The sequence below is a fragment of the Natator depressus genome, chromosome 6 (assembly GCF_965152275.1).
Source record: "Natator depressus isolate rNatDep1 chromosome 6, rNatDep2.hap1, whole genome shotgun sequence".
NCBI lineage: Eukaryota > Metazoa > Chordata > Testudines > Cheloniidae > Natator > Natator depressus.
The window spans coordinates 9,199,419-9,222,534 of record NC_134239.1 but is presented as its reverse complement, the minus strand read 5'-3'; the positions used below and the strand labels follow the sequence as shown (position 1 = coordinate 9,222,534).

At 58.4% G+C, this 23,116-nt stretch overlaps 2 protein-coding genes across 4 annotated transcripts in view; both read left to right on the top strand.

The window, feature by feature from the left end:
- Nucleotides 1–1,970: 1,970 nt before the first annotated feature.
- PRR14 (proline rich 14) lies at nt 1,971–10,449 on the top strand. Of its 3 annotated transcripts, none has more exons than XM_074954331.1 (12): nt 1,971–2,038; nt 3,885–4,085; nt 4,403–4,673; nt 5,103–5,251; nt 5,619–5,892; nt 6,185–6,234; nt 6,331–6,392; nt 6,885–7,689; nt 8,027–8,111; nt 8,445–8,551; nt 8,775–8,846; nt 9,268–10,449. In XM_074954331.1, the coding sequence occupies exons 2-12, from the start codon at nt 3,988–3,990 to the stop codon at nt 9,524–9,526; spliced, it is 2,232 nt and encodes a 743-aa protein (XP_074810432.1). In that variant the 5' UTR covers nt 1,971–2,038; nt 3,885–3,987; the 3' UTR covers nt 9,527–10,449. The 3 variants fall into 3 exon arrangements, with proteins under 3 accessions (XP_074810432.1, XP_074810430.1, XP_074810431.1); XM_074954329.1 differs by having other exon boundaries at nt 6,882–7,689; XM_074954330.1 differs by lacking the exon at nt 1,971–2,038 and adding an exon at nt 3,242–3,356 and having other exon boundaries at nt 6,882–7,689.
- Nucleotides 10,450–13,042: 2,593 nt separating this feature from the next.
- Nucleotides 13,043–23,116, top strand: part of FBRS (fibrosin) — a 31,405-nt gene continuing 21,331 nt past the window's right edge. The window contains exons 1-10 of the mRNA XM_074956601.1: nt 13,043–13,762; nt 15,144–15,329; nt 15,586–15,621; nt 15,740–15,769; nt 16,019–16,067; nt 18,399–18,798; nt 19,058–19,182; nt 19,243–19,293; nt 19,659–19,858; nt 20,002–20,046. Coding sequence (XP_074812702.1) covers nt 13,412–13,762; nt 15,144–15,329; nt 15,586–15,621; nt 15,740–15,769; nt 16,019–16,067; nt 18,399–18,798; nt 19,058–19,182; nt 19,243–19,293; nt 19,659–19,858; nt 20,002–20,046 — 1,473 coding nt within the window. The 5' untranslated portion in view covers nt 13,043–13,411. The remainder of the gene's footprint in view (nt 13,763–15,143; nt 15,330–15,585; nt 15,622–15,739; nt 15,770–16,018; nt 16,068–18,398; nt 18,799–19,057; nt 19,183–19,242; nt 19,294–19,658; nt 19,859–20,001; nt 20,047–23,116) is intronic.

The window sequence follows — 23,116 nt, the reverse complement described above, 5'->3', positions numbered from 1 at the left end:
GATTACAGCTGGGTCAGGGACAGGGAATCCTGCTCAGGGGAAGGAAACAGGCAAGGTGGCACTTGGAGAAATCTCCCCCAAAGAACTCTGTACAGAGAATGTGCCCTGATTTTAACCCCAGCCCTATTCTCAGTCTGGGTGATGTGGGATCCAAACAAAGGGAAAATGTTCACAGGGATCCTTTCGGGTAAGGAGATGCCTGGGGAAGATGGCCTGTACTCTCTGTAGGAGAGGGATTCCCCCCTACATACGGGCAGTGGGGGCTTAGGAACAGCACAGGTATCCCATCACAGTGATAGTCAGACTAGTGCAGTGGTTTTCAAACTTTTTTTCTGGCGATGCAGTTGAACAAAACTGTTGATGCCCGTGACCCAACAGAGCTGGGGATGAGGGGTTTGGGGTGCGGGAGGGGCTCAGGGCTGGGGCAGAGGGTTGGGGTGCAGCGGTGAGGACTGTGGGGTGGGGCCAGGAATGAGGGGTTCAGGATGTGAGAGGGGGCTCTGGGCTGGGGCAGGGAGTTGGGGTGCAGGAGGGGGTCAGGGCTCTGGGCTGGGGGTGCAGGCTCTGGAGTGGGGCTGGGGATGATGGGTTTGGGATACAGGAAGGGGCTCCAGGTTTGGGGGGGGCTCAGGGCTGGGGCAGGGGATAGGGGTGTGGGGTTGGGGCATGGGCTGACTTCGGGCAGATTCCAGTCAGCGGCGCAGTGGAGGTGCTAAGGCAGGCACCATGGACCGCACTGTGCCCCAGAAGCTGCCAGAAGCAAGTCCGACTCCTAGACAGAGGTACGCAAGCGGCTCTGCACAGCTCTCACCTGCAGGCACCACCCCCAACCCCCTAGCTCCCATTGGCCGGGAACCGTGGCCACCCCTGCCTCAGAGCCGGACCTGCTGCTGGCCGCTTCCAGGGTGCAGCGCAGCATCAGAACAGGTAGGGACTAGCCTGCCTTAGCCGGGCAGCACCGCCCACGGGACTTTTAACGGCCTGGTTGGCTGTGCTGACCAGAGCCGCCGTGACCCAGTGCCTTACATTCTGCGACCCAGTGCTGGGTCGCAACCCGCAGTTTGAAAACCACTGGACTAGTGCCTATGTGAAAAGGGGTCCCTACAAACACAAAGTCATTGCCAGGCTGGAGCAAACCAAGGGGCCCATCTGGCTTGGCATCAAATGAACATGGCACAGGGGCTTGTCATTGGCCTGGTGTTCTTCCAGGGAGCCCTGCAGGGATCGGGTCAGGGTCCCAGAATGGGAACGTGTTGGAAGGAGACATAAGGGAACCCCTGGCACAGTCTGCAGAGGACACAGGCCGGGGGGAGGCAAGTGGTCAAGCGGGAAGAGGCCAGGTGGCTGAATCGGAGCGAGCTGCATGGGTGGGAAGTTCGGCACGTGTTTTAATTCTGCGCTGTGTAAACGGGTCCGAGGGGAACAAAGAACTGGGGCCCCACGCTCCCAGGATGGGGGCTGGCTGGAGCCCCCATCACTAGGGTGACCAGACAGCAAGTGTGAAAAATTGGGATGGGGGTGGGGGGTAATAGGAGCCTATATAAGAAAAAGACCCCAAAATCGGGACTGTCCCTATAAAATCGGGACATCTGGTCACCCTACCCATCACCTAGGGTCGTCTGGCCCTTTAAATGCCCAGCTTCTCGCCCTCATCCAAGATGGCCTCGCCCTGAAACTGCTTCACTCCCTCCGATGCCCTAATCCAAGATGGCAGCACCGCATGGCCGCACCGCTATCTCCCCTTGACCACCCCCCGCCCCCCTCCACCACACACTGTTGCCCCACCCCAAGATGGCGGCGGCTCAGCTTGAGCAGTGACACGGCTTTCTTTCTCGCCCTTTGCCAAGATGGCGGTCTCCACGGCTTCAAGCTCCGGGGACCCCCGGGCAGCAAGGCGCGCGCCCATTGGCTGAGGGCGGACGGGAGCAAGGCCCGCTGCCATTGGCCGCGGGGGTCGGGCTGTGGAGCGTCGACAGAAACGGGGCGGGGCGGGAGGAGGCTGAGCCGCAGCCGGAGACCGAACGGCGAGCGAGAGCCGGTGAGCCGGGAGGGGGAGCAATGCGGGGAGCTGGGGGGGCAGTGGAGGGAGCCGGGAGGGGGGGCAGTGCGGGGAGCTGGGAGGAGGGGAAGGGGGGGGCAGTGGAGGGAGCCGGGAGGGGGAGCAGTGCGGGGAGGGGGGGCAATGCGGGGAGCTGGGAGGAGGGGAAGGGGGGGGCAGTGGAGGGAGCCGGGAGGGGGGGCAATGCGGGGAGGGGGAGGGGGGGCAACGGAGGGAGCCGGGAGGGGGAGCAGTGGGGGGAGGGGGGGCAACGGAGGGAGCCGGGAGGGGGAGCAGTGGGGGGAGGGGGGGCAACGGAGGGAGCCGGGAGGGGGAGCAGTGGGGGGAAGGAGATCCAGGGGGTTAGAGAGCAATGAGGGCCTTTGAGGACAGGGGACTTATGGGGCAGGGCAATGGGGGGGGATCAGTGAGGGAGGGTAACAGGGGTTGGGATTGGGGGAGATCAGGACAAGGGGAAGTATGGCAGGGGGAGACCTGGGGGAAGCGTGGTTTGGGGGATTTGGGATGATGAGAGAAGTGGTGGAGGGATTTGAGGGGGGAAAGCTGGAGTGCAGCTCGGGAGAAAGGGACCAATGGGGAAGACCTGGTGGAAGGGCAGTTTAGGGGGACCAGCGATGGGAGCCATGGGGGGAAGACCCAGGGGGAGAGCAGATGGTGAGAGGGAGCACCTACGGGGGGGGGCAATTTGTGGAGGCGAGTGAGGAGGGGTGCAGTGTGGGAGGGGACCGAACATAGGGAGAGCCCTGGGGGAGGGGCTGAGAGTAAAGAGGGTGTGGGAGAGGCGGGTGGGTGAGGAAAAGGGGGAGTAGTGGGCGGGGGGGGGTGAGAGAGATCCAAGGGGAGGAGAGAGACCTAGAGCCCGGGCGATGGATTTTGGGGTAGGGACCCAGTGGGGGAGAGATTTGGGAGTAACCAGAGTGGGAGATTCCAGAGTAACAGCCGTGTTAGTCTGTATTCGCAAAAAGAAAAGGAGGACTTGTGGCACATTAGAGACTAACCAATTTATTTGAGCATAAGCTTTCGTGAGCTACAGCTCACTTCAACCAATTTATTTGAGCATAAGCTTTCGTGACTGAGAGAGGGGAAATAGAGAGGGCTGGTGGGGAGAATCTAGGGGGAGAAGGGAGGAACCTGAAGCGGGGGAGGTTCAGTGGGGGAGTCCTAGGGGCAGAGTTAGGAAGGGTCAGTGCTGGGAGGCAGGACAAAGAGATGGAGATGCCCCATCAGGGCCCCTCTAGCCTGTCCCCGCTGCCCAGGATCCGTGCATGTCCTTTGTGGCCTGGGAAACCATCTCTAGGTGATCGTTCCCAACCCCCACACCTCCCGAGCTTCCCTTCTGCTCCCAAGCTGGTATCAGGTCACACCTGAGCTGCGCAGGGGGCTCTCTGGTTACTGCTAGCAATGGCTTTGCCTGCCCGCTAATGCCCTGTAATTATTCTCCCAGCGGCTCCCCTCTGCTTGTCCATTGTGATCTCTTGAGTTCTGCTCCATGGGAATGTGCCACCTCTGCAGCCCCTCCCCCCGGCACTGAGGAGAGCCCACCCCCACCACCACATCTACACCCCCTCCCCCAGTCTGATCCCCCATGGCTGAGCCCTCTGCTACTGTGGCCATGCTGCCAACCCTAGAATGCAGGAGGTTGTGGGGGAGGGGTGTCATGCTGAGTCCTCGGGGGCTCTTCACAAGAGCCGGTGCCCCCTAGAGGGGAAAGACCCTGTGTCCCATTTCCCCTCCAGCTGAGCCAGCCAGCCCCCGACCCCGGAGCTGGGTCAGGGCGGGGGTCTTGCAGTGCTCATTGTAACCCTGGATTCTCTTTCCTGGGCAGAGGAGGCCACGCTGGAGGATGAGTAGGCAGGAGGCTGTCCCAGGACAACCTCTGAACTCCTGATCCCAGGGGGCTGCCCCCTACATCCCAGCTGAAGCCAGCCATGGAGCACCCCGTGGCCAGAGGGGCGCTGGCAGGGGGCTGTACCAGGCTGTCTGCCTCGGAGCGGAACATCCGACGCCAGAGGCTCATCGTGTACAGGTGTGTGTGGGGGTTCACCTCTGTCCAGCCGCCTCCCCTCTGGGGTCAGGACCTGTCTATCCCACCCTGGGCAGACCTCACCGGGGGCAGCGCCCTTCCTCTTCCCCTGGGTGTGTTTGAGGGGGGAGACTCAGGGCTGAGGATGCTGGAGGACAGGATGCTGTGGGTAGGAGACAATGGTCTCAACTAGGCCGGGTGGGTGATTTTTTGGGGCGGGGAGCTGTGGGTCTCTGGGTCCTGGGGCAAACATCATGCCAGTAATCAGAGGGATTTGGGGGTCCATGGCCCCTGTGAGTGACCCCATCTCTCTCTTCCAGACCCTCCACTGAAAATCAGAGCTCCCCCGCCCCCCGGGGGCCTGAGGAGAAGGCTCCCCCGCTGTGCTGGCTGCCCCGGGGCAGGGCCGGGTCTCCTCAGGCAAGGCGCCAGTCGGAGAGACTGCAGGGCAGACGGCAGCGGCTGCAGCAGGGGGTGCCCCCGTGGGGCCAGGGGGCGGAGCTGTGGCTGGTGGCCTCGCCCATGGAGAGAGCCCGGCACAGGGTACTGGCCATTGCCCTGGAGGAGTGTCTTGCCACCACAGGAGGGGCTGTGAGTGCGGGGGGGACGGGTGGTCTGGGACTGTGGCGGGGGCCCTGCTTGGAGATCTGATGGCCTGAGCCCCCCGCCCCAACCTCCCCTGAGCCCTCCCAGGCCCTGTTGTCCTGCTCCCTTGAACCTGCTAAATCCTTTGCTGCTCCCCGGTATGGATTTCTCGAGCCAGCCTCTCCCCCACGTAACCTCCTTCTCTCCCTGCTGTGGTTTGCCCCCAGACGGCCCAGAAACTCCTGTGCTGAGCTCTCGGGGGGGGGGGAACCGCTTGGTATTTGTGCCCCCATTACACATGGGAGGGGGCCAGGCTGGGCTCTTGAGGAGAGTTGTTAGGAGATGCCAGGAGCTGGGAGTCAGTTGTGTGTGTGTGTGGGGGGGGGGGGGGAGGTGGGGTCCATGTTTAACCCCGTGGTGTCTCTTGCCCAGCAGGTCTCCCAAAGGGGCACATCCTCCTCAGCTCATCTGGCCAACCCCTCCCTCCCTGGACACCCCCTCCCTGGGAAAGCCTTGCCGCCAGCTGGGAGCCCTACGCCTGGTTCAGATTGGACCCCTAGGCAGCAGGAGCCCACCATGGACAGGTGAGCGGGGATGAATCATGTGTCAGGGCACGTTCCAAATACTAAGCAGGGTGTCTGCCGGGGGAGGAGGTCACTGGCTTCTGGGGCAGGGGCTGGATCTGGAGGATCTGACAGCGGAGGTATGGCAGTATGTGGGAGGCTGGGAAAGGGGAGTGGGGTGCTTTGAGAGTTGGGGGGGGGGGAGTGGGAATGAGGTGCCAGGGGGCTCAGTGGAGCTGATGGCAGGGGTGTGGGGAGTGGGATCTCGGAGGGGGTGCTGGTGTTGTGGTGATTGGGGGGAAGGGGGGCTGAAGATCCGGGGGGGGGTGAAAACTGTGCCAGTGAGCGACGGGGCTTTGGGGTCCATGGCCCCGTCTCATTCTTCCAGACCCTCCCCTGAGGAGCAAAGGTCTCCCGTCTGCCAGAGGCCTGAGAATAAGGCCCCTGCATCGTGCTGGCTGCCCCAGGGCACGGCTGGGTCTGAGTCAGAGCGGCTGCAGGGCAAGCGATGGCTGCTGCGGCAGGGGGCACCGCAGCAGAGCCGGGGGCCGGGGGTATCTCCCTCCATCTCCCAGCAGGGGAAGGAGCTGGTGACGTCGCCCATGGAGAGGGCCCAGCAGCGCGTCCTGACTGTGGCACTGGAGGAGTGCCCCATGGCAGCAGTGAGCAGCTGGGAAGCTAGAAGGGGACTGCCAGAGCCCAGAGAGGAGGGGATGGGGGTGGGGGAGGGATTGGGGGTGGGGGAGGCTGCCAGAACCCTGGCCAGAGGGGCAGGGATGGGTGGGTGGGGATCTCAGCAGTGGGTGCTGTCCCAGATGGGTCAGTGGAGGGAGGGGTTGGGCTTACAACCAAGGAGGAAGCTGCCCTGACCAGGTGTCGCTGTCCTGTCAGCCTTTGGTGCGGGGGGTGGACCCCATCCCGTGCCTCACCTCAGATGCTACCTCTCATTGGCAGGATGCCAGCCTGCAGCAGGAAGATCTGCTGACGCTGTTGCCTCCTAGCACGTAAGTGGACTTCCCTACCAACCAGCTGGGGTGGGACACAGGGCCCTCTAGGGGGCGCTGGCCCCAGAGCTTCACTTCCTCTCTCTTGCCTGACAGGGTTGATCAGCTGACAGCATCTTCCTCTTCCTCAGACCAGTGGGAGTGCTGCCCACAGCCAGGTAGGTGGAGCTCCAACTCATGCAGGGGCGGGGCTTGGACATGGGGGTGGGGCTCCATGGGGAGCAGGGGTTGAACTTTTCCTTAAAACGTTTTTTAACCGAAAATGTTCTTGAGAAGGAAACATTAATTTAAATGAAATTTCAGTTAAAAAAAAAATTTATTTTGGGTATTTTGAGTTTAGCAACCATTTTTTTTGTTTTATAGAAAAAAGTTTTAAAGAGATTGAATCATTACAAAAATATTTAGATCCTCATCAGGATGAAACCTTTCTGCTCAAAATGTGGCTTTCCCCAAGTCTTGTTTTGTGGGAAGTCAAAATTTCTTCTTTGTTCTGAAAACAGGGCCAGGGAGGCAAGAGTGTGTGGTTTTGGGGGTGTTTCTGGGACCTTGCTCAAGGTTTAGTGGGCTCGGCACTGTTGGTGGCTGTCTGTGCATCGCAGGATATGGTCCTCCCTTGACTTCTCCTGACCCCTGTGCCCTCCTCCCAGCAGATCCTGCCCCACAAGAAGCCGAGCCATCTGGCAGCCTCCTGCCTTCCTCCTCCTCCGCCTGGCCTCCCCCGATCTGTTCGCTGTTGCGCCCCCGGGCCACAGTCCCCAACCTGCGGCACTGGGGCATCGCCCCGCTCTTCCAGAGTGTCAAATCCAAGCTGGAGACCTTCGCTGACATCTTCCTGAGCCCGGCCAAGCCACGCCTGCGCCCCCCACCGTCTCCCTGTCCGGACGAGGGAGAAGGTGGGGGGCAGCCGGCAGAGCCCTCCCGCCCCGAGGAGGAGCCAGCGCAGAGTCGGAGCGGGCCGAGCCAGCAGGGGGCACACAGCTCACGCCAGGGAGTGAACATCGAGGTGAAAATTGCCATCTCGGAGCCAGCAGAGAGGAGGGGCCCTGGCGAGGCCAAAGATGACAGGGACGGGGACAGCATTGTGAGCCGCAGACCCCCCATCTGCCAGTGGCGCCTGAGCCCTGAGGACCCCAGCCAGCCCCGCCTGGGCCGCAGCTACTCCTGCCCTGACTTCCCCTGGGCCATGCCGTCCCCGTTGCCAGCATCCGCCCCCTGCCCACCGCGCCGTCGCCGTCACACGGTCTGCAGCCTGGAGGTGTCGCGGGAGTTGCTGCGGGGCCACCCCTCGCCCCCCGTCCTGCCCTGCCTGCGCAAGGAGGTCTTCCCCTTCCCCTCCCCAGCCTCCCGCCACCTGCTCAGCCCAGTGGTGTGCATGACCCGCTGCGACGAGGCCCATTCCTCCTGCTCGGGGCCACTCCACCACGAGGAGCCTGCCACTGCCCTGCTTTGCCCCAGGTAACCCTGCCCCCGACTCCCTGCTTGGCTCCAGGGAACTCTGCCCCCTGAGCCCCTACTTGGCCCCGGGAACTCTTCCCCCCGAGACCCCTTGCCGTGCCCCCAGTAACCCTGTTGCTGCCTGCCACACCTGCTATCCCCTTCCTGCCCCTAACACCACCTCACCTTGCCCCAGATAACCCTGCCCCATCCCTCCTGCCACCCTGCCTTGGCCTAGGTCATCCCACTGCCATCCTGCCTTGCCCCAGCATCTGGGCTCCCAGTGCCGTGGCATCGCCTGGTTCTCCAGAAAAGGCCCTGAGAGGTTCCTGGTCCATATGGTCTTCTTGCCTCGCAGGAACAGCTCTCAGTGCCCGGAGCAGGGGGACAGGGGCCATGGCATCACCACGGGTGGGATTCTGCTGTCACACACAGATGCCAAGGTGAGGTGGAGCAATGGGAGGCAGTGCTGGTCCCAGAGTCCCAGTGCACTGCTGGGGGCGCCGTGCTGCAGGCTCTGTGCTGTGGAGAGTGGGGGGGGCTCAGCAGGGGGTGCTGTGCTGCCAGGAGCACGGTGAGGGGAGGTGCGGGGGGGTGCTGTGCTGCAGGGAGTGGGGAGCGCTGTGCTGCGGGGAGCAGAGGCTTGGTGGGGGGCACTTTGCTGTGGGACAGGGGCTCAGCAGGGCACGATGCTGAAGGGGGCACTCTCCACTCACTGTGTGCATAACAGGGAATCTTTCTTGATCCTGTCCTATTTCTCTCCCCATTCCCTGCAGTGCTCCCAGGAAGAAACCACAGGGAAAGTGTCCCGCTTCCGCATCCGCAAGACCCCAGCCAAACAGCAAGCCAACCTCACACCAATGGGCCTGCCCCGGCCAGTCAGGTATTGGGAGCTCTGGGGGAGGGGAGCAGTTGGGAGTCAGGACTCCTGGGTTCTATCCCCAGCTCTGAATCTCCCCAGCAGTTACAGCTGGCCACAGGATTCTCTTCCATTCCTGTTGTGTGGTGGTTGTCCAGCCCCCACGTCCCACCCCCAAGGCTGCTGAGTCTCGGCACGGACAAGGGATTCCCATGCGTTGTTGCTAAGTCCGGTCTCCCCATCACAGGTTGAACAAGAAGGAGTTCAGTTTGGAGGAGATCTACACCAATAAGAACTACCGCACTCCCACCGAGAAGCGGTGAGGGGGCCCAGGGTGCTGCTGCTGGAGGGGGTGAGGGGTTGGGGGTGGCTACGAGGGGGGGGCACCCCCCTCCTCCAACTCACAGGAAGGGGAGAGCCTGGCTTCAGAGTTGGGGTGGGGTGCAGGATGTTAAATCTAGCCGGGGTTGGTTCTTGCTGCTGGGAACCCAGGTGTCCAGCCCACAAACTTGCTGCCCCCCTAAGCAGCAGGAGGTGTTTGGTCCTGAGTGGAGGACCCAGGAGTCCGATCCCTGTTCCCCCCGCCCCTTGTGCTGAGGGTGTCCCAGCTGGGGGACACAGTAGGTAAGGACCGAGGTGTCTGGGCTCCATTTGTACTATAGGCGTTCCAGCCGGGATACAGGGTGCGTTGGTGGACTCGGGCACCTGGGTCCCTTCTAGCCCTCTCTCCTCCCCCGTAGGACCTTCGAGACTATCTTCGAGGAGCCTCGGGAGCGGAACGGGGCACTGGTGCTTACCAGCCAGCGCAAGCTGAAGCGCACCATGGAGTTCCAGGACAGCAGCCTGCCCCGCAAACAGCGCCGTGCCCGACCCCGGGGGAGGCTGGCGGGGCGAGCGCCAGGTGGGCGCCGGGCCCCACCCCAACACCCCGACCTGGAGGAACTGCTGCGCCAGCGCCTAGCCGAGCTGGATGCCCTGTTTGAAGCTGATGGGGACTAGGGGGCGCTGTGCACTGTCCAGATCCATGCTGGGCATTGAACCAGAGACTGAGTGGCCCCTCTGTCCTTGGTATTGCTCATTGGCCTGGGGGAGCTCCCAGAATCCTCTGGTATCCAAGGAGAGTAGTTACCTCCCAGAAGCCTCTGCTGTTCCAGGGAACATCTCCCCTGGGGATATACCTAGAATGTTCTGCTATTGGATCCTCCTAGAGCCATCATGTCCCCAGGGGTACTCCCAGAATCCTCAGCTCCCCTGGGGCTCCTGGACCCATGTCCAAGCAGAGATCTCTCTGGGACAGAGATGTCCTAGTTCTGCCCAGAATCCTTTGCTGCCCAGGAGGAGACATCTCCCCCTTGAGCCCTAGTTCCACCCATAATTGGCTGCTTCCCTGATCTGCCTGAGCCAAGGCAGCTGTCCTGCAGCCAGTCGCCAAGCTGCCTCCGCCACTGCTCCCCCCACAGGCTCCAGGTCCAGTCCAGGAGTGAGGTGGGGGTGGGATGAATGTCCAGCAGTTGTGACGAACCTTCCCGTTCTCAGCACTCAGTTGCCTACGCACAAATCCTCCTGGTGCTTCCATCGTCCCAGTGCCTCTGTGTAGCGCCCCCACCCCCCGGTGGCTGAACGTACCAGGGGGCAGATTGTTTGGGAGGGGGCAGTATTAGCCATTTTAGGGTCACCTCCCACTGAATGCCTGGAGGGCTAGTGGCCTTTGTCCAGTCTGGCTGGGATATAGGGCAGGAGAGGGGGCTTGTGGGAAAAGGCACCAGGGCATCAGGTCCCTGTGTTTATCAGGAGGAGGGCATTTTCCCCTCTGAAGTGTGACTGCAGCCTTGGGGGCACTGGCAGGAGCCCTGGGTGTGGGGTGTCTCCTGAGCTGGGCCCTGTTGGGTCAGTCAGTGGATATTTGCTGGTTTTATGTGTGTGGAGTTTTTTGAGATCTATATTTCTATTAAACTTTTCAACAAAAACATCCATCCTGTTGTCTGATCTGCTTCATTCATGCTGTCCCTGGCACTAGGGGCCACTGTGCTGCAGGGGGGAGCTCAATAGGGGGCACTCTCCCTTTGCAGTCAGTGCTGATCCCTACACACCATTAGGGGATGCTGTGCTGCAGTGAGCTCCTCAGCTGGGGTCTGAGAGGTAGCGGATGTAGGAGGAAGCTGGTGGGAGGTAAGCCCTGAACCTCGGTGCCCTGTGGGTGGGAGATGATATGTCCACCTGGAGCTGCTGGCCTAACTGGCCCAGGCTGTTAACCCTAAACCCTACTGTTGTCACTAATTGACTGCTTGTTCAGGCTCATTTGGCAGGTCTGAGCCTGCCGTAGTCACTCCAATGCCTTGCCAGAATCTGCCCTGCCTGTGCCCCATCTGTTAGGGGACCAGGGCCCCAAAGAGGGTTGGAGCTGCAGCAGAAGAGACTCCTGTTTTTATGTAAGGGAAAGCAGATGGGAGGAGGCCAGTGTTAAGGCAACTCCTTTACTGTAGCACCTAGGAGCCCTAGTCACAGTCCCGGTCCGCATTGTGCTTGGTGCTGTACAAACAAAGTGATTGTCCCTTGAGTGCTGGCCCTGGATTGGGGTGAGATATCCCAGGAGGTTGGGATCAGAAATGCTTTTGCATTAGGTACCCAGCCCCTGTGTGTTGTTACATGAAGGAGAGGGGGGCTGACTGCGGGTTATGAGGTGACAGGCTCATTTTTACCCAGCTGGATTCATCTGGGCCTTGGCCTAAGCCTCCTGCCAACAGCCATCCTTGGCCTGTGGGGATGGAGCAGCTGTGTCCCTGGCAGCAAGGCATAGGCAAGCCTCCGTACCTGGCTCCTTGGTGTGGGGTCATACCCCCCCCCCCCACTGCTGTGGTTTGCGGTGGGGGAGGGATGGAGCTGGGTTTGGGCTGACCTGGTGTGATTGGGCGGGACTCTGAGAGCAGGCCAACATGTGACATGCATGGTGCTGGGGTTGGGTGGGGCACTGGGGTGTGACATCACAAGGCTGGTTGGTGACATCAGGACAGAATCAGGTCTTGTCATGTGATGTGGTATGGTGGGGCTATGACATCAGTGTAGGATGTGATGTGATCAAGCTGTGCGGTGACATCAACATGCTTTTGCGTCTCCTGGGAACGTTGTGACATCACAATGTGGGGGAGGGAGAGTCCCGGCCTGGGGAGGGGCTGCAGGGACTACTTCTTCTAGCGGAGGGATTTTTCCTCTCTGTGCTTTCAGCACGTAGCGGAGGGATCGCACGCTGTGGTCGGAGTTGCGTCGCGTGCCGTGCGCAGAAGAGAAGAGGATCCGACAGCGACGCGCACAGACAGAGCCGAGAGAGTCGGGGGACAGTAGCGAGCGGGGCGCGGCCCGTGGAGGGGGAGGGCGAGACCAACCGGGCCCCCTCCCGTGGGGGAAGGAGAGACCGGCTCGGACCGAACCATTCCATCCCCCCCGCTCCGGCCAATCAACGGGGGGCGGGGGGCAGCGAGGACAGCGTAGGGCACGAGCCTCGCGGCCAATCAGCGCGGGGGTCGCGAGACGCCCCGCTCCCCGCAACGGCCGCGAGACCCCCTCCCCGCCGTCAACGGATTCCTGCCCTCTACGGCCGCTTTCTTAAAGGAACAGAGCAACGTGAGACGTCAAGGGGGATTTCTACCGGAAGAAAACAACCCCCCTCTTCTTCCCAGCGCCTGTCAATGGATTTAAAGGAAGCCCCGAGCTGGTAAAGGGGAGTTCGCTCCTGCCCCATTGTGGAAAGTGGTTTCTTGTCGGAGGACTTTGACGCCAGGTTCTTAAAGGGGACGCTGGCTGGCTGGCTAATGACGGAAGTGGCTGGTGAGGTTTAAACTCCGGCTTCTCCGAAGGGACGTGGCCCCCTGACACGAATGCCAAGAAGCGGTTTCTTAAAGGGGCAGTGACCCCCACCCCGCGGGAGGCAGAAGCCGTTCGATCCGGATCCTGACCGGGGAGGCGGCTCCCCCCGAGCCAGGCGCGTCGGCTGGGGAGACTTGCCCCCGGAGTGTTAAAGGCGAGGTGCCTCCCTCGGCACGTCAACCATTGCCATTGCTGGCAGAAGGGGAAGCCGGAGTCTTCAAGGGGAAGTCCCCCCCCCGGCGTGTTGGGTTGCTGAAGGCATTTAAATCGGGACTCTCCAAGGGGAAGTGGCCCCAGGCCGGCTACGCAAGCGGCTGACTGCGGTGGGGGTGTCCAGCCCACGCACTTCAAGGGGAGGCCGCACCCCAGAAGCCACCCCCCCCGCTGCACTTTGTGCGGGGAGGGATTTAAATCTATTCTGAGGAGGGGCCCCAACCCCGCAAGGGGGGGGGGGGCATGTGAGGCCTGATTAAAGGGGAGGCCTCTGCCAGAAGCCGCCTCAGCCCTTTCCTCCCCCATCGTTAAAGGGGAGGCCCCGCTTTCGAAGGGGAGGCCCCTGGAAAGAGGGTGGTAGCGTGGTTTGTTTCGGCAGCAATTTAATCTGAATTAAAGGGGAGGTGCACCTCGGCCCCCCGCCCCCCCCCCCCCCGGGCTTGGAGTTTATGTCAAGGGGCATTAAACCTCTGTTCTTCGAAAGGCCTGCCTTAAAGGGGAGGACGCACAGAGCAGCCGCTGTGGCGTTCTGAAGGCGAGGCCCCCCAAAGCAGCTGCCGCAGGGAGTTCGTGTTGGGGGGCCCTAAATCGGATTTCAAAGGGGACGTTTGCCAGCGCGTGTCAAAATCCACCTTAAAGGGGAGGACGAAGACACACCCCCTCCGCTTCCTGGGGGAGCACCTCCTGCCTCCAGTTCTCCACCGGTCAGGGCCCAGAGGAGAGAGCGAGGACCCAGTTCAGAAGAGCTGCCATGCAGCAGGCCGGAGAAGGGTGAAGGGCGTCGCAGGAAGAGGCTTGGCCAGGGGCAGCATGGAAGCAGCGGCCGCTCCTGCCCCCTGCTGGAGCGGGGGGGGTGGCAGGACCCGGAGGCTGCGGCGCTGCTCGCGGCGGGACCGCGAGAGCCGCCGGAGCCAACGTCGGGGGGGACGCCCGGGGGAGCCCGCCCACCGGGGCGTCCTCTCCTCCTCCTCAGACTCAGAGAGCGAAGGTCCCGCCCCGCCAGCCCCTGTGGCACCCGGTAAGCCCCGGCGCCGGCCTTTGCGCCGGAGGACAAGACCATCAGGCTCCTCCTGTAGCCATGAGGAGGAGGAGGAGGAGGAGGAAGAGGATCTAATTGACGGTTTCGCCATTGCTAGTTTCATCAGTCTGGAGGCACTGGAGGTGAGGGGCTGAGAATCATCCTCAGCCACAGGCACTATAGGGCCCAGGACACACATAGCAGAGCCCATTCCAAGCGAAGCACAGTGGTGTGTGACACACATACACCACACCCAAAACAGACAATCATAGGCAGCCCAGCCCAGAGAGAGTGGATTTATGTGGTTATGTTTCTGGAGTACTTGGCATATAGCAGTGGAAGTGGGGTCATGTCTCGGTGCTGTGGGTTCCCGGGGGCTGGAATATAGTGGGGGACGTAGTTAAGTGCCAGAGGTTCCTGAGGGCTGAGATATAGTTGGGGAGACGGGGATGTGTTTTGGGGACGGGGGTTCTCGGGGGATGGGATATAGTGGGGGGGGGGGGGCGGCGGGACGGCATGATGGAGGGGCAGTGTTGCAGTGCCAGGGGATGTTATATAGCATTGGGGGGGGAGAGAACACACCTGTACATTGGAACCGGGGGTTCCTAGCACTGGATATAGTGGGAGAGATGGGGCTATCTCTCAGTGGCAAGGGTTAGAATCATAGAATATCAGGGTTGGAAGGGACCTCAGGAGGTCATCTAGTCCAACCCCCTGCTCAAAGCAGGACCAATCCCCAATCAAATCATACCAGCCAGGGCTTTGTCAAGCCTGACCTTAAAAGCTTCCAAGGAAGGTTCCTGAGGGCTGGGATATAGCAGGGGGATGGGGCCATGACTTTTGTCTGGGATGCTGGGTGCTGTGTCCAGGAAGGTTGCTCTCTTTTGGGAAGAGGTGCTGTGTCTACATTGCCACTTTCAGCGCTAAAACATTCAGGGGTGTGAAAAAACACCCCTCCTAGCAACAAAAGTTTTAGCGCTGAAAAGTGCTAGTATAGACACCTTGTTCGGGGTGGTTATTTTTTATCACTGCCAGATAAAAAGTGTGGCCACAGGGAACACGAGCAGTGTAGACATACCCTAAGACACTTTCCGGTTAAGATGTGAAGCAGGGAATCCAGGTTTCAAGAATGCAGGGTGGGGAGCTCTCTGAGCTCCATGTGTTCCTGTTCTGCAGTGACTCATGCTTGCTCCTCTTGTCAGACTGGACTGATTAGGAATCAAGGCGTGTACTCCAGAGTAAAGGTTGAACTCCACTAGGGCAGTTATAGTCTGCCATGTCACGCCCCCCAGGTGGCTGCTTCTCAGCGCCAGGCAAGAGATCCCTATGTAAACCGTCCCTGTGCCCTGCCCAAGAGGTGGCCATATCTCAGAGTTGGGCAAGGGATCCCAGTATAAGGAGCCCCCCACACTCCACCCCAGAGGTGGCTGCATCTCAGCACTCTATGAGGGAACTCCTTAGAGATGGCTGGGCAGGTGTCATCTGTCCTCAAGGAGCTGCTTCACCGTCTCCCCCTCCCCACAGAAGGACACGACATTGAGGACCCCCGAGCGGCTGGAGCATCGGCTGAAGCACTCGGGGAAGCGGAAGCGGGACGAGGGGAGTGGCTCAGAAGAGGAAGAGGGCCGTGATGAGAGCTCAGAGAAGGGGTGTGGACGGCATGCGGGGGAGCGGGCGCTGAGGAGACGCAGCAAGAGGAGGAGGAAAGAGGTCAGTGGAGAGGGGTGTGTGGGTTTGGGCAGGGAGAACTGGGGGGCTGTATGACATGGGGCTGCAAGAGAGGGTGGGGGGACTGGGCAGGGGGACGGGGCATGGAGGATGCAAGGGAGGGTGGGGGCTGGATGAGGACTTTGGGGTGGAGGCCGGGGGGGTGGGTTGCAGGAAATTCTCATGACACATGGCAGGGGCATCCCAACCCTGCTCAGCAGGGGGTGGTGCTGCCAATCATACCCCTTCATTTCCACAGGCCTCCCTCCGCTCCTACTTGGAAACAGGATACATAGTAAGTGGCTCCCTCGCGCTCCGCCTCTCCCCCCTTTGTCTGGCCCACGGCACCCCCTAGGGGCAGGCTCAGGCAGCTCGCCCTCCGCTCATCCCACCTTTGTCTTTCTCCCTTGCAGTGCGACATGGAGAGTGACCCAGGGGAGCAGGTGAGAGGCCCTGAACCCCACCCCTCCTCCTGCCCCCTCTTCCCATCCCCACCCCCTGAACTCCACCAGCCCACCCCTCCTGCCCCCACAGCCCTGAATCCCCCCTCCCCCGGGCAGGCGCATTCAGGAGGGGAGCCCTCCATGGGGAGCTCAGAGAATCAAGGATGGTGGGGAGCTCCTGGCGTGTATTTGGCATCAGGGGGCTCCCCACAGCCAGGGATAATGTGAGTTCATTTCTCTCCCTATCAGGCCTCCAATGATGACCTGGATCAATCGTTCACTGTCTCAACCAACAAAGGTGGGTGCTAAAGAAAAAGAGCAGCCCTTACCGAGCCCCCCGCCCTGCTAACTGCAGCACAGCGCCCCCTGTGACATTACCCTGGGTACAGTCTGGACTGTTGAACAGCTGTGTCCCCTTAATTTTCTAGCCTGCGCTGCCTTTTGCGCTGCTTTGCTGTGAGAACAGCCACTCCTGCTCCTACTCACTCATAGCCCCATACCTGCAAAATCACTCCCAGCTAAATGACATGAGGGCTTTGGCCAGCCACTCATGAATTACATACAGGGCAACACCAGCAAATTCCCAGTCCCAGCCTCGTCCCCCAGAAATGTACGTCTTGTACTGCATGGCTCCCAGCTGGGCAATACGAGGCAGAAAGACAGTCATTTCATCAGTGGAAAATTATATGCACAAACTCTGTTATCTCACGTGGAGTTTCCCAAATGCTTCAATCCAAACACGCTGGCTTAGATAAAACAATAAAACAAGTTTCTTATCTCCAGAAAGAAAGATTTTTAAATGATTACAAGTAATGAGGCATCAAAGTCAGAAATGGTTACAATGAAAATAAAAGGGCAAAAAGGCAAACTAATACCTAACATAAGAACGGCCATACTGGGTCAGACCAAAGATCCATCTAGCCCAGTATCCTGTCTACTGACAGTGGCCAATGCCAGGTGCCCCAGAGGGAATGAACAGAACAGGTAATCATCAAATGAGCCATTCCTTGTCACACGTTCCCAGCTTCTGGCAAACAGAGGCTCGGGACACCATCCCTGCCCATCCTGGCTAATAGCCATTGATGGACCTATCCTCCATGAATATATCTAGTTCTTTTTTAAACCCTGTTATAGTCTTGGCCATCACAACATCTGCTGGTAAAGAGTTCCACAGATTGACTGTGCGTTGTGTGAAAAAATACTTCCTTTTACAAGGAAGTACCTAGCTTAACAAGCTACCTTAACAAGCTAAGTGAACTTAAAGCAAAAATGTTTTTCTTGCAATAAGCTTACAGCAGTCTGGCTGGATTGCTTCAGCCAGGATCTCCCCCCAGTTCAGTGATGCTTCCTTTGTCTTTCCAACTTTGCTGCTGCTGTGAGCAGAGATGAAGGGGAGAGAGGTGATTTGGAGGCCACTGTTTTTCGTACCCTTTTCCCCTCTTTGAGGATCATCTCTAGCTGGGGGTCAGGTGACAGGCAGTCAGTTTACACAGAAACCCCCAACTGTGGATTTGCCAATATGTAAAGTTCTCGCTCACACCCTTCTTCCTGCCAAAGAATGGCTGCTTATCTCGGTGGTAGTCCATGATGGTTCATTGGTTGTGCTGATACCTGGCCGGGATGTCAATGTGTCTTTTGTCTCTGAAGAACTGGTTTGGGCCTGCTTTTATAAACTTGGAACATGTTACAGCAATGTAATACAGTATAATCTTATAACTTCACATACATTGTTGCCACACACATTTTACTGGGACAATAATGTTCAGCAGATTATTAGTTTTCTATTGCCACCTCACAAGGCATACATTTGTGCACAATTTATCATAGTCTTTTGAAAAGTGGGAACATGGGGTACAGTCTGTCACAGCCCCCTAGCACTGCACTGGGGCATAGGGCAGCACTGACTGCTGGGGAGAATTGTTACGAATTACACCTGGTAGGACACGCACAGTTCGAATCTAGGCTGAGGTACAGAAATAAAGTCCACAACTGCAGAGTTCCCAAAAGACACTAAGTTTATTACGCTCGAGCGTGGTGCCCCCCTGCTAGCCAGGAGGGGACCCCGAATACAGATTATAAAAGGTTATATACCTCTTAGCAAAGCATGTTGCCCTCGTGCATCGGAAACCTTAGCCAATAAACAAACCCTTGTCTTATCTACCACCTATCCCTGCTTGGTGCATTCCTCGTGCTATACCAGTATGTTAATTACACAGCATGGTTCTAAAGCCATGCATCAGTAACTTTTATTATCAGGATGGGAGGCCTCACATCAAGGCCAAGAGACAGGGAGTTAGAGACTGACAAAAACCAGATACTGGGAATCAAGGCAGGCTGGAGACAAGGAGGAGGATTTTCACAGGGATTCAGTATCTAAGGATTACTCCTCCTGGTGTATGATGTGCTGGCATTTAAACAATGGTGGGCCCCAAACCAAAATGGAGTCACATGTGCTAACTTTTCCTTAACAGAATGCCTCCTACTGAGCCCCTCACCCCGCTCCTTACATGGCAGCACCCACCCACCCCACCCCCAGCGCTGCATTGGGGCATCAGGGGCAGCACTGGCAGCCAGGGGAGTGCCCCCTGGTGCTGGGTGGTCTCTCACTGGGTGCTGTCTCTCTCCCCAGCCTCGGGCCCAGTTGGTGCAGTGAACGGGAGCTGTGCAGCCAAACTGTCTGTGATCCCCAAGGTCTCAGGGCTGGAGCGGAGCCAGGAGCGGAGCCACGAGGCTGACGGGGACCCCCTGCTAGTGCCTTTCCTGCCCAAGGACCCCCTTTCTCAGGCAGCCCCAGCCCTCCCTGTGGCCCCAGCCCGGCCTCCTACTCCTACAGCCCCGCCGCCCTCCCGGACACCCAACCCGGCTGCTGCCCGCACCACGCCCCAGCCCCGGGGTCAGCTGTCGGCGCCACAGGGGGGCCCAGCACCCCACAGCCTGCCCCAGCCCACTGTGCATGGGAAGGGAGCGCCCTTCGCCAGCCCCACGCCGCCGGGGCCCTATGGAGCAGGGCTGGACCTCAGCATCGCCGGGTGAGTGAGCTAGGGAGTGCGTTCCTGCCTTGTTCTTTCCCCCTTCATTCTGTCACCTTTTTCCCCTCATTCTTTTCTTGCTCTCTCTCAGGCATGCTATTCCCCCCCCCCCCCCCCCCCCGGTCTTATCTCGCGTTCCGTTCCATGTCCGTGTCTTCCCCCCCCCCCCCCCCCCCCCCCCCCCAGCTACTCTTCTCCTGTTCGGTCTCACTCGTTCTTTCCCCTGGGCTGACTTTCTCTCTTTCTCTGTCTTTTGCAGGTGCAGCCGGAGCAGCGCACATGCTAAGCCCCTGCTGCCCCCGTGCTCCTCCTCTTCGCAGCTTCCTCCCCGCCCCTCCACCCCCTCGCTGGCCCTGCCCCCCCATGCCTTCCCTTCCACCCTGCGCCCCCCCACCCACCATCACCCACCCCTCTTTCCCCCTTCTCCGGGCCTGCCCCCACCCCCCCCTCTGCTCCAGGTCGCTGGGCACCCGGCCGCAGCCGCAGCCTTATCCGGTGAGTTGGGAGGGAGGCACGAGGGAATGGGGGGTGTATGGTGAGGGGGAAGGGAGGGGCTGGTGGGGCGAGTCCCATCTCTTCTGGGAAGGGGCCGGCAGAGTGGAAAGGGGAGCATCTTTCAAGGTGGAGCAGGCAGAAGATGGTTCCCATATCTCCAGGGGAGAGGGGCCGGCAGGGGGGATCCCATCTCTCTGGGAGGGTGGGGAGGTGGCTGGTGGTGGTGGTGGAAGGGGTTTCACTTCTCAGGATGACGCTGGTGGGGGGTGCTCTCGTCTCTCTGGGGGTCTGAGGGGGAGAGGCTACAAGGGGGTCCCATCTCCCCCAGATAACTCCACCCCCTGCTTTCTCCTCTCCCTGCTCAGAACAAGAGCTGATCCGGCAGGGCCTGAGCTCACGGTTCCTGACAGCGCAGGGCGGGGCCGACATGGGGGCAGCTGCCATCCGCCCGCTGGCCTTCCAGTTCCACCAGCACAACCACCAGCACCAGCACACCCACCAGCATACGCACCAGCACTTCACCCCCTTCCCACCGGGCATGGTGCCCGGGCCCGCCCCCGCCATGGTGAGTGACCCTTCAGGGGCATCAGCTCCAGTCTGACCCCAGGGCAGGAGACTCTGCCTCAGGGGGAGCGGGGAAAGGGACATGGGCCTCTAGAGAGCACTGGTGCGTTGGGTTCCCCTTATACCCCACTTTTTCTTTTCCAGTTTGAGAAATACCCAGGCAAGATTGATGGGCTTCTGAGGCATAACGTGAGTGCGGCCTTGGCAGCCACTATCCTGTTCCAGGGGTTCCCAAGGGCTGGGATATTGTGGGGGGCAGGGCTTTGTCTAGGTGCCGGGGCTCCTGGGGGCTGGGGTATGGGGGGGGCAGGGCTGTGTCTAGGTTCCAGGGCTCCTGGGGGCTGGGATATTGCTCGGGGCAGGGCTGTGTCTGGGTGATTGGGCTCCTGGGGGCTGGGATATTGTGTGTTGGGGGGGGGGGTGTCTCAATACCAGGGGAGGTTCTTCGAGCAGTGTCCCTATGGATGCTGCACTGTAGGTGCGCTTGTGCCCCCTATGCCTTTGGTCGGAGATTTCTCATAGCAGTGTCGGGTCCGCTCGCACATGCGTGCTTGTCAGCCTCATGCTCCGTGCAGTTGTTATATAGCGCTGCACGGGCGAGCCGCCTTCAGTTCCTTCTCAGCCGACTCGGCCAGAGACAGAGCTCTGACAGCGGTTCCCGTTGAGATTACCTCAGCTGGACCCTGCTCTCTTATTGTAGTAGTTAGTTTGCAGTGCTTAACGTTAGGAAGCTAAAACTAATTACACTGGCTATGAAAAATAATTATTTTTTTAATATGTTACATTTGGATAGATATTAGTTAGTAGATAAGGTAGTTCCTGTTCACTGGAAGGTTATGCCCGGTTCTCCCAGTGTCAAACGTTGTCTGTTGTGATGGGCATTCCTCAGTGCATTTGTTGCCTCAGGGAATCACACATTGCCCAGAAGTGTAAATTCTGTCTGGCATTGAAATCTAGAGCCAGAAAAATCAGGGAGATCAAACTTCGGCTCCTCATGATGGAAAGCTCACTACGCCCTGCTTCTGACCCAGGCCAAGGGACTCCTCCTGTACACCAGTCTCCAGGAAAATATGCTACCTCCACTATCTCTCAACTGCTTTCATTGAGGGTATCTTAGAGGAAGACGCAAGACTCCCCTCATAAGCCTTCCAAAGGTCGTGCCCTGAGTTCACCAGGTAGAATCTGTCTCAAAAAAGCCAAGGTCGTAGTATCTTCAGCTACTTCAGCACTGTCTGTTCTCCAGTCTGGTACCCATGAGGCTGCTGGTTCCTCAGGTTCCGAGGGCACCACTAGACCAAAAGATGGCAAAGCCTCGGGCCCATCGAGATCATTGGTACCGTTAGCAGACCAAAGCAGCAAGAAAAGCTCTTCCTCTGCGTCCTTGGTACCAAAGAAGCCCGCTTGGGCTCTGACCACATTTCCCTCAGTGCAGCTGAGACTCATAGTACCATCAGCTCGGTGCAGACTATGGACTCGGTACTGACAGCACGCTCGGTACCACAGGAGTTTAATCTTCCCTGGGACCTCACTATATATGAGACACCCAATTCTCCACTGCCCGTCTCCAATGTATTTTCCATACCGAGTGCATCGAGATGGCCAGTTCACCTGGTAATTACCGTTTCCCCTCAGATTTCTCCAGGCACGCCACCATAGTGAGCATTCCATAGTGAGTTTGAGGAAGAGGATTCTGATGAAGACCTTGCCTCAGTTTCCCAAATACTGATCCAGGGCTCTCCTCCTCACCCCTATAGTGGCCCCTCTCCAGAAGTCTCTTATGAGTCTATGACCACTCATGGCACAAGATCGCAACCACCCCCTCCTATGCCTTATGCAACACCTCCTTGGCCATACTGGGACCCTTGGGCCTATCATTAACAATTTTCCAGGGCTTCGAGCACCACCCATCACAAAGATAGTCAACCTTCATCGCCTTCCGTCTCTAGGAGACCTGATCCTCAAGAAGAAACTTTATAAGAAGAAACTCATAAACATTTAGACCTATGTTAGGGGGCTTCTTCATTCACCCTCTCACTTCCCTGGTCCTTCTCGCATGAACAGAGCAACAATATCCGAAGTCTGAAGGTGCAAACAATTCGATGTTGGGGTGACCTTCCAGCAAGCTTAAATCCAAGTTCCTTTTTCCTTATTTTCGAATTCGAACTTACTTCCTGTTTGCCCCCAATTTATATAGTAATATTCTCAGCTATACTTTAACCAACCAATTTAGTGAAATTTAGCTAACCAATCCTAACGTACTGTAACATGATTAGCTAACCAATTATATCCCACCACTTCAATTAGTTTACACCCAGCAAAATTAATTATACAGCAGACCGAAGCAATCACAAAACCAGACAGAGACCATGCAAATAAACAATAGCAAAGTGGGAAGTATAATGACAAAACAATACAGAAGTGAGGATTTCACAACTACATCTATAAAGACATAAGGGTTTCCCAGCTGTGTCTAAGTGAGTTCTTACCAAACAGAAAACTATCAAACTAAATTGCTTTTTACATCTTCTAGGCTCTTTCCTTTCTCTGGAACTGATAGATCAGATCACCTTTCTAACAGCCCCAGATTGCCTTATTTCAATATGACTAGTTTGGAATGTGAGGATGTGACCATACATTTCTCAGCTTATGGCTGCTCCCGCTGCTTAGCCAAAGGCCTTAGCTTAAGAACAGGGCCCCAGACTGTCACAGTGAGAGAAGGCTCTTACACAAATTCTTTCTTTTATACTTCTATAACTAGCTAAATGATAAACATATACCTAAATTCTTAAAGCGTAGGCCTTTACAGATAGGCCTTAATATCTATATCCTAACAACTAGTTGGTAGAAAATCTTATTCGTCTGCCTCCTTACAACTTAAATTAACCAACTATCAGGCATTAATGGTGAAACATAATCACTAGGGCCTTACCAAATTCTCGGCCATGAAAAACACATTGCGGACCGTGAAATCTGGTCTCGTGTGCTTTTACCGTATACTATACAGATTTCACGGAGGAGACCAGCGTTTCTCAAATTGGGGGTCCTGACCCAAAAGGAAGTTGCAGGGGGTTTGCAAGGTTATTTTAGGGAGATTGGGGTAGTGCCACCCTTCTGCGCTGCCTTCAGTGCTGGGTTGCCAGAGAGCGGCAGCTGTTGGCCAGGTGCCCAGCTCTGAAGGCAGCGCACCGCCAGCAGCAGCAGCCCGGAAATATTATTTACATGCCACCCTTACTTCTGGGCTGCTGCTGGCGGTGGCTCT

What these genes read in the sequence shown, in the direction of transcription:
- PRR14 (XM_074954329.1), top strand. Translation starts at nt 3,988, where the DNA reads ATGGAGCACCCCGTGGCCAGAGGGGCGCTGGCAGGGGGCTGTACCAGG. An exon ending in TTGCCACCACAGGAGGGGCT is followed by an intron (nt 4,674 to 5,102) that starts GTGAGTGCGGGG and finishes CTTGCCCAGCAG; the next exon opens with GTCTCCCAAAGGGGCACATC. An exon ending in AGGAGTGCCCCATGGCAGCA is followed by an intron (nt 5,893 to 6,184) that starts GTGAGCAGCTGG and finishes TCTCATTGGCAG; the next exon opens with GATGCCAGCCTGCAGCAGGA.